The 9680-nt window shown below is 44.8% G+C and overlaps 1 protein-coding gene and 1 non-coding gene across 2 annotated transcripts in view; one reads left to right on the top strand and one right to left on the bottom strand.

Moving 5' to 3' along the window:
* The first annotated feature begins 841 nt into the window (after nt 1–841).
* LOC126416227 (protein FAM110B) overlaps nt 842–9680 on the top strand; it is a 477951-nt gene continuing 469112 nt past the window's right edge. Inside the window, exon 1 of the mRNA XM_050083831.1 lies at nt 842–905. Coding sequence (XP_049939788.1) covers nt 866–905 — 40 coding nt within the window. The 5' untranslated portion in view covers nt 842–865. The remainder of the gene's footprint in view (nt 906–9680) is intronic.
* On the bottom strand, nt 7571–7645 carry Trnai-uau (transfer RNA isoleucine (anticodon UAU)). The gene has a single exon. It is a non-coding gene; the product is annotated as a tRNA-Ile (tRNA).

Genomic DNA, 9680 nt, shown 5'->3' with positions numbered 1-9680 from the left:
GAAGATTAGATCGGTAGATCACATAACTAATGAGGAGGTACTGAATAGAATTGGAGAGAAGAGGAGCTTATGGCACAACTTGACAAGAAGAAGGGACCGGTTGGTAGGACATGTTCTGAGGCATCAGGGGATCACCAGTTTAGTATTGGAGGGCAGCGTGGAGGGTAAAACTCGCAGAGGGAGACCAGGAGATGATTACACTAAGCAGATTCAGAAGGATATAGGGTGCAGTAAGTACTGGGAGATGAAGAAGCTTGCACAGGATAGAGTAGCATGGAGAGCTGCATCAAACCAGTCTCAGGACTGAAGAACGCAACAACAACAAGTTCTAGGAGACGTGGAAAATGCAAGTGCATATGTTGAAATGTGACTTAATAAGCAAATGGTACACCCTAATAATGTATTCAATGGGAATAAAAGTATGGTAAGTTGTTTATTTTTGAAATTTTCGTTGTTACAAATAGGTACTGGCTTTACAAGTACCCCGCATGCAACCCCGAAAAAGTACTCGCTCCACTTGTGATCTCTAACGCTTACCCGCTCAGTTTCCGTAAAGAATCTCATTCCCGCGGTCGCAGTTGGAAAGCGGAGTGGCCGGGCGTTATCTGGGCTGGGAGAGAGGAAGGGCCGAGTTTGCCGCGTTTGCGTCCTCCGCCGGTTCCGCCGCGTCGGTGCGTCCACCGCCCACGCCGGCGCCCCGTGAGGCAGGTAGCAGCGGCAGCGGCGGCGGCGGCGTCTGCGCAGCGAAAGGGTGCCGGGGGCGGAAGGGGTGGGGGGGGGGGCGCCAGGCGACGCCGGCGGCGAGCGACGCCTGGGCAGCGCCGCGCAGTGGGCGCCGCGACGCCATGCCGTGACTGCCGCAGCCATGCGCGCTCTCCGCCCCGCCATGTTCTTCGCCTCCTCAGGTACGTGCGGCGCACACGCCTCCTGCCACCCTCCGGAATGTCGCTGCTCCGAGCTGCTCACTGGACGTCGCCTTCTCAGCTGTTAGCGCGTTACACGCACCACTGTGAACCCGTCGCACTGCGTTGTTCGTGTGGTTAAGAACGCAGAACCCATTCACAGAACTGCACCGTTTTAGAAACTGCCTGGACTGATTATTACCTGTGTTTGGTCTGTTATGCCATTCTCAAGTGGTAGTTCGCTATGGAGTGCCTCAGTACATTTCGTTTCTTGTCTTCGTGACAACAATGTTTACGTGTTCCGTGTATGCAATGACACAGGAGTCCTGATCGTTTATACGGGGCGCTTTTAGATTCCCGCTACAGGCTTCGAGGGATTGTAGAGAGGACTTGGTAGATACAGTTTTGATAAAGAACCCGTATCTGGAAATGTACCGTTTTGACGTATTAAGGTCGGATCACGTTCAAATCTCTCGGTTCACTGTACGCACACAGCAGAGACAATGACCTCCGACCTGCGTTCTGTGCAGAAGTCCACGGCGTGGATCATATTTCGGACACTAGCCTTAGGACTCTATTCTATGTGACAAAGAACGTCAAGCCGGGAGTGCGGCGCGTCTGTGTAGCACCACAGTCAACCCTCTTTGTTGTCACGTACCAATTTCTCGTAGTAGTTGTAATCGTACGAAGGTGTTAGTTATTAAATGTCACAATTATAACAGTGGCTGACGACAGCACCTGCTCCTCAGCTTGTGTCCGTACCGCGAAGCGGGAGATTTCAAAGTGATTCGATGTCCACACTTACTTTGTATCCAAACGGACATTTCCCGATACGGGTTGCTTATCACAACTTTGACCGCTCTGTAATTCATAGAAGCCTGTACTAACAACTCTGAAACACCCTGTGTAAAACATTCTTGTTTTTATTACTATAGAACACATGTCAAATGTCACAGCTCCTCGATACACAGTGGAAATTATGTGCGCAGATGAATTGATTCCATAGTAATTATTTCGTGACGTACTACGTTCTTTTATAGAAATGACGAAGACTCATGTCTTTATCGTAATGGAATTTTCAAGTCCTGCTTCCGTGCTTGCAGAGAGTAATAGTGAATTAAGGGGGGGTAGGACGTCAAACGGGCCGACTTAGAGCAGGAGAGGCATCACAAGACATTTTAATTTCCAGTGTCTACACTTTTACAAATAAATTCATGAAGCTTTGTCAGCATCACCAGGAAGGATTCAGGATTCACACTCATTGCAGTGGAAGTTCGAAAACATAATAAAATAATTTTTTTACGTGTGAAATTTCTTCATTTTTTCACTTACTAGTGGCTGCATTTGTTGCTATAGGTACACTTTTCTTCACAAGTTACAGAGATTCTTCGATGAATTTTGCACAGAACACATACCATACTTACAGGTGTATGAAAGTCTAGAATTTGTTTAATTCGTGAAAAAACAAATGATCTGTTGTATTTTAAACTTCATGTTTAGAAGTCCGCAGCTCGTGGCCGTGCGGTAGCGTTCTCGCTTCCCACGTCCGGGTTCCCGGGTTCGATTCCCGGCGGGGTCAGGGATTTTCTCTGCCTCGTGATGACTGGGTGCTGTGTGCTGTCCTTAGGTTAGTTAGGTTTAAGTAGTTCTAAGTTCTAGGGGACTGATGACCAGAGATGTTATGTCCCATAGTGCTCAGAACCATTTGAACCATGTTTAGAAAAAAAAACACAAATTTTGTAGTTAATTACCTCAATTTTTACCACAGTTTTTAATAGATTTCGAAAATTCTAGAGTTTCATACACCTTTAAGTATGGTTTGTATGCTGTGCAACATTCATCGAACCATCTCTCTTACTTATGAAGAAAAGTGTACCTATAGCAACAAAGGCTGCCATTAGTAAGTGAAAAAAATTATGAAATTTTAGATGTAAAAAAAATTACTTCGTTATGTTTTCGAACTTCCACTGCTATGAGTGTGAATTCTGAATCCTTCCTGGTCATATTGACAAAGTTTTATGAATTTATTTGTAAAAGTATAGACAGTAGGAATTAAAATGTCCTGTGGTACCTGTCCTGCTCCAAGTCGGCCCGTTTGACGTCCTACCCCCCTTAAAGAGGTTTCGCCTTCTTGCAAGAAAACAATGTTTCTTTCGTTTCACTGAAGTGTTTTCTTTTTCTTTCTTTAATTATTTCAGAAACAATAAAAGAAAAACCGCGTAGTGGATGCCACTACTGGTTCGGAGAATAAACAAATTAATTAATAATAAATAAATAATTGAACAAGAAGGCGAGTCTTCTTGAGTTAGTTATTACTCCTATCTTACTATAAAAGGGAATACGCAAACAAAGTTCACACAAGAACAGTGTCCTCTTAAAACGGAACGATATGCATTCGCACACATCATAGTGAGCTATGACTTGAGAATAACACAACAGGCCGAAATCGTGATCGTGGTGAATGAATAATTCTCCAAAATTGCTCGAACGAGTGTTTTGCAAGCCATTTCCTTTGTAGCTGAATTAAGTTAGCGTAACATTATCACAATGAATCACAATCAGGCATCTGCTTTCCTCACAACTTGTCTTTGTGATTATTCTACTTTACGTGGCTCCGAGTGGTTAGTGCTCGGTGCTTTACGGTAGTTGCCTTTTCCAGTGATTTCTCTCCAGTGGCGTAATCCAACAGAAGCGGATTCTTTGCCTGTTTATGCGCAGTATTTATGTTTCAAGAGAAAGGAGCTAACATGTACACTTCTCACCAGCGCTGGAGTTCGCTTCATGCTTTCTCCTGTGAGATGCTAGTTTTAGCCCACTACATTCGGAACTATAAACTATTTGACAACATTTATCTTCGTATCATAAGCGGCATTTAGGAAGCTTCGGACTATTAGTGCATTGGGGGGGGGGGGGGGGGGGAGCTGATTTCATAGATATCCAGCAACTTTGATGATTCAGTTTCTGTGCTCAGTGTTTCCACGACGAATTAGTCATGTGCTACGAACAAATATAGTTTCCTCTAATAGCTTGAAGCCTATACAATAAGCAAATAAAAGAGCTTGGCTCAAAGCACCTGACGCAGGTGACTTTGTCGTTAGCAGAAATACTGTAAGAAAAAACACAATTACCGATTCAGACACACCAACTACCTCTGCGCATGTCGTTTTGCAGTCCACTATCCCCGCAATATCGATTACTGAAAAGTGAAGCATCTAGCGTTAACGATGTTGAAAACAGGCGTATAATCACCGCAAGATATTTTTATTGCTGTTTGATTACCTAGTGCTGGCGACCGAACTGCTGCAAATTTCTGTTTCACATAACATAAATATTACTTTATTGCTTTCTTCTTGCTGACAGTACCACCAGTTGCCAACATTCTTATGAACAAAAGCAGCATTTACGCAACACTAGCATTAGCTGAATCTATGTGATGGTGCAGGTATTGTACTTCGAAATATATCGTGAAATAGAAAAATAAATACGACTGGTTACATTTTCTTATATGTTTGTGTTGTGGGTTGGCAGGAGAGCCAACTCCGGGATACAAGAGTAAGCCGAAAGGCACGCGTTTTAGCTCACGCAGGCTGGCGTGAGGTCTGGAACAGGACAAGGAAATTAGAATTTAGAAAAAACGGACGTAGCGGGTGGAATACTTAACTTTAATCCATAAATGGTGAACGTCACTCTTGACTGTACATTATTCTCAGTATCAACAGTAACTGGTAATGGCGCCTTGCTAGGTCGTAGCAAATGACGTAGCTGAAGGCTATGCTAACTATCGTCTCGGCAAATGAGAGCGTATTTCGTCAGTGAACCATCGCTAGCAAAGTCGGTTGTAGAACTGGGGCGAGTGCTAGGAAGTCTCTCTAGACCTGCCGTGTGGCGGCGCTCGGTCTGCAATCACTGATAGTGGCGACACGCGGGTCCGACGTATACTAACGGACCGCGGCCGATTGAAAGGCTACCACCTACCAAGTGTGGTTTTTCCTTACAGACGTAAGATTTTTTTAACTTCTGATAAGTTCAAAATGGATCAAATGGCTTTGAGCACTATGGGACTTAGCTTCTGAGGTCATCAGTCCCCTAGAACTTAGAACTACTTAAACCTAACTAACCTAAGGACATCACACACATCCATGCCGGGGGCAGGATTCGAACTTGCGACCGTTGCGGTCGCGGGGTTCCAGACTGAAGCGCCTAGAACCGCTCGTCCACCCAGGCTGGCTTCTGATAAGTCAGTTCACTCATATTTCTATGTTTATTTACAACAAAACACCACAGAGCTTCTGATGCTGTTGTGTTAGTTTAAATACTGGCTATTCTATATTTCCGTGCTGCTTTAGAGTGAAGTAACCTGTAGTACAGGGATAACGTAAACAGTCGTTTTTCAGCTTATAACCACCATCTCTTTATAAAATTTAGACAATTTAATTGTTCTCGTTTTTCTTATTGAAATGGCACAGAGAGAAGCAACACTGGTGCTGACCGGTCAGTCCAGATATATCAATGAATTTTATAGCACTGTTTGTGGAAAACGGCATTCGTTACGCTTTGTGTTACTTGAAACGGCAGCAATTACGATTTGGCCATAGTTTCGACTGCACATCGTATTAGTGCGGCTAGCAGTCTTTGTTAATTAGAGGGTCACGTCTAGACGTCACCTGTTAGGGATAAATTAGACACTAATTTTCGCTCTTTAAATAACGCAGTGGTCCCACAACCTGTAGGTCTCCCGTCTTTCGTTTAATTTATGCAAGCATTCCTTTCCATTCAGATATTTCTAGGCATCTGTCCAAATCTGCTTCTAACAGAGATTTTGTTGTGATGCAGAACATGACTTTTTCCGTCGCTTTCATTATTTTGTATCGAAGTAGAATCAATCATTTTCAGTATGGTAATGAATACAGCTAACATGCATTTCTGCTGGAGAAAGAATATTTTTTTAGCCGTCACCTCAAGCTTGTGGTTAAAATTAATCGCGATACTGGACATTTAGCTGGTAAAATATGTCAAAGAAATATACAGGGTGGCCCAAAAGTCTGTTAACATTTGAAAATGCAGTAATTCAGTGGATAATGTACGTAGATAGGTATAAATTGACACGCATGTCTACAATTACGTGGACTCTTATTGAAACCGCCAACAGCCTTGCGTTAGTGGCAACACGGGTTCCTGTCAGATGACCGAAATTAAGCGCTGTCGGGCTGGGCTAGCACTTGGATGGGCGACCAACCGGTCTGCCGAGCGCTGTTGGCAAGCGGAGTGCACTCAGCCCTTGTGAGGCAAACTGAGGAGCTATTTGACTGAGAAGTAGCGGCTCCAGTATCGGTAATTTGACATACAGACCGGACAGCGGTGTGCTGACCACTTGCCCCTTCATATCCGCATCCAGTGACGCCTGTGGGTTGAGGATGACACGGCGGCTGGTCGGTATCGTTGGGTCTTCATGGCCTGTTCGGGCGGAGTTTAGAATTTTTTTATTTTTTAGTCCTATTGAAACCACAAACGAGTGCAAAAAATGGCCAAGAGATGACGCTGAGCGGCAACACGTGAGTGATGCTGCATGATGTTCAAATGTGTGTGAAATCTTATGGGACTTAACTGCTAAGGTCATCAGTCCCTAAGCTTACACACTACTTAACCTAAATTATCCTAAGGACAAACACACACACAATCCATGCCCGAGGGAGGACTCTAACCTCCGCCAGGACCAGCCGCACAGTCCAGGACTGACGCATGATAATCGTGTGTAGAATGAGCTGTAGTGAGAGAGGAAGTCAGATGCGCCAGCAATCGCAGTATGCTGCCTCCACCAGAAAAGCCACTGTTAATTGAAGTTTACTATCAGAATAGTGAGTCTGTTGCTGCAACTTAACGATCCAGAGGGTATTAGAACTGATAAAGGACGTGTGATAAGTGAAAAAAGTAATCACGAAGTACGAAGCCCGCAGCGGCCGACCAGACACAAGGGCTACTGCTGCTCGGACAGTCCAGGAAGAAACGGGGACTTTAGCGGGTTCGTCTCCACAGGGCGAAGTCAGAGCTCGTGAAGTCGCACGTCGCATCAGCATTCCACGCACTACTGTTTGGAGAGAACTGAGGCGTAACACAAACACCGACCCTCTCCCTCCCTCATCAAATGCTACCCGTAGAAAATCCAGCGTCAACAAGAACCGTTAGCCTCCGAATTGTGAGCGCAGAGCATTTGCAGTTTGGGAATTTCAGAATAAAGGGAAGATGACGATTGGTGTCTAACGTGTTGTGGACAGATGAAGCCCATTTCACACACCAAGATCTGAAAACACCAACAACAGCAGAATTAGTGCTACCGAAAATCCTAGAACTCTCGTGGAAGCTCTATTTCACGACGAGGAAGTCACGGTATGAAGTGGATTTAGCGCATCAATCGTGATGGTACCCTTTTTCTTCGAGGAAATGCTGGGTGCTGCTTTTCAAACTATCAGCGTGACGGGTGCGAAATACGCCGATATATTATAGAAACGCATCGCACCTAACGTGGCTGATAAATAGTTGCCGGAAGGTACGGCTTTTATGCAGATGGTGCTCCGTCCCAATTGCTACACATATGAAAGATTAGAATTATATTAATGCCTTCAACTGTTAACGGGCGTTGAGACATATCAACGGGGACAGGTGAAAATGTGTGCCCCGACCGGGACTCGAACCCAGAATCTTCTGCTTATATAGCAGACACTCTATCCATCTGAGCCACCGAGGGCACAGAGGATAGAGTGACTGCAGGGACTACCTCGCGAACGCCTCCCGCGAGACCCACATTCTCACCTTGTATGTCCACACACTACATTCGTAGTGTCCCACTCCAACACACTCATTACACGTGGAAGACATTCTTACCAAGTCCCGTAAGAGTTCGGGGAATATGTGTGCATCCACACAGAAGGTCATGGCCGGTGTTGCCAGAACTACACTTATATGGATATTGTGTCTGTTCTTTCGGACATGTCCGAAAGAACAGACACCATATCCATATAAGCATATGAGAGATCTCTTATGCACATCTTTTGGTGAGGATCGCCTGCTGAGCCACCACTTCGGTCATGCTTGGCCTTCCAGGTACCCAGATTTCAATACGTGTGATTATTGGGTATGGGAATACCTGAAGTCGCAAGTCTACTGCGATCGTCCGACCTCATTACAGTGCTAAAAGAAAACATCTGATCGCAATTTCTCACCGTATCTGCTGATAACGCTGTACAATGTTGTTAACTTCATTGACCTTCGTCTACATACATTGTCGATGAATGATGCTAAAATATTGAGCATATGTTATAAAGAACATCGTCGTTGTTAAAAATCAGTTGTTATGCTTATTATTGCTTTTGTATCATATGAAGCGCCATCTGTAGGTCGTTTTCTGCACTTTTTATCGGTTTCAATAAAACCCGACGTCGTTTCAAGCACGTGTGTCAGTGTGCACCTCCCTACCTACATTAGTCTGGGAAGTATTGAATTGTCAAATGTTAACGGGATTTTGGGGCACTCCGTACTTTAAACTTCTCCTGTATCCTGCTGATACGATCTCAGTTTCTGAAGCGCTGCGTCTTCTTTACCTTTGATTACGTTTTTCTGTTTCTCATGGTCACCTCCACCTTTGATGAGAGGAAGAAGGGACTGGATGACAGGACGTTTGTTAAGACATGAGGGAATAACTTCCTTGGTACTAGAGGGAAATGTTTACGATAAACACGGTAGAGGAACACAGAGATTAGGATACATCCAACAAATAATTGAGTACGTAGTTTGCAAGTGCTAATCTGAGATGAAAAGGTTGGCACAGAAGAGGAATTCGTGATGGCCCGCATCAAAACATTTAGAAGACTGATGACTAAAAAGAACCGCTTGCCCGCCATGGAGGCTGGCACCGGCACTATTTCTTGAAGTCGTAATAGCATAGCAGAGGGTGGCATCAGTCAGTCCTTCAAAGGTGTGGTCGTCGCCATGTCTGACCACTCTGTCAGTTCTTCCGGGACCGACCGCAGCTGCCGCTCGTCACTTGGGTGTCCCTAAACTGCCCCAGAAATCCTGCCAGCGGAAGGTGACCTACAGTCCACTGTGCAACCGGAACCACGTTTTGCTTCTGGCTAAACGGAGAGGTGAGGCTAGGTTAAAAGCAGGCTGAAATATTTCGTTGTGCAGCCGGGATTCGATCTCGCGGCCTTTCGGTTTCCAGGCACGCGCTTTACCACGAGATAAACGGGCCCGACTCGCTAAACTATTTTTCAGAACTTTAGAGTGGAATACACTAGGCGTAGTGAACTGACTACTCCAAATTTAATTTGCAGCCGATAGGCATACGTTAGTTTTTGCGTGGGATCGAAGCTAAGCTGAAAGAACCGTTTCTCACAGACCATTAGCAGAGCCCAAGACACTTTTTTTCTACAATGTTACATGTACACTGTGAATACACTACATGCAAAATAGTGTAAAAAGTCTTCAGCTGTCTCCATCTACGAAGTAAGTTGAGATTTTATTAAATCTGCTACAAGTGTGTGGAGAAACATAAAGGAATCGTAACATTATCTCACTGTCATCATTACTCTAACGAATGTTCCTTGTCTGTAACTGCCACTTGTACAATACGCACCGACTAGCAACTGCAGCAGACGGCGAAAGCAAACGAAGTTGAGTATTTATGAGAAACAAAGAAGCACTGACGCAGCTTTGTATAAAAACAGTGTGGGTATCAAGCAGAGTTCCGGCCTGTTATAGAACACAATCAAAGTTCCGACAAAC

The sequence above is a fragment of the Schistocerca serialis genome, chromosome 8, assembly GCF_023864345.2.
Source record: "Schistocerca serialis cubense isolate TAMUIC-IGC-003099 chromosome 8, iqSchSeri2.2, whole genome shotgun sequence".
In the NCBI taxonomy this organism is placed as follows: domain Eukaryota; kingdom Metazoa; phylum Arthropoda; class Insecta; order Orthoptera; family Acrididae; genus Schistocerca; species Schistocerca serialis.
This window is presented reverse-complemented; position numbering and strand designations above follow the sequence as displayed.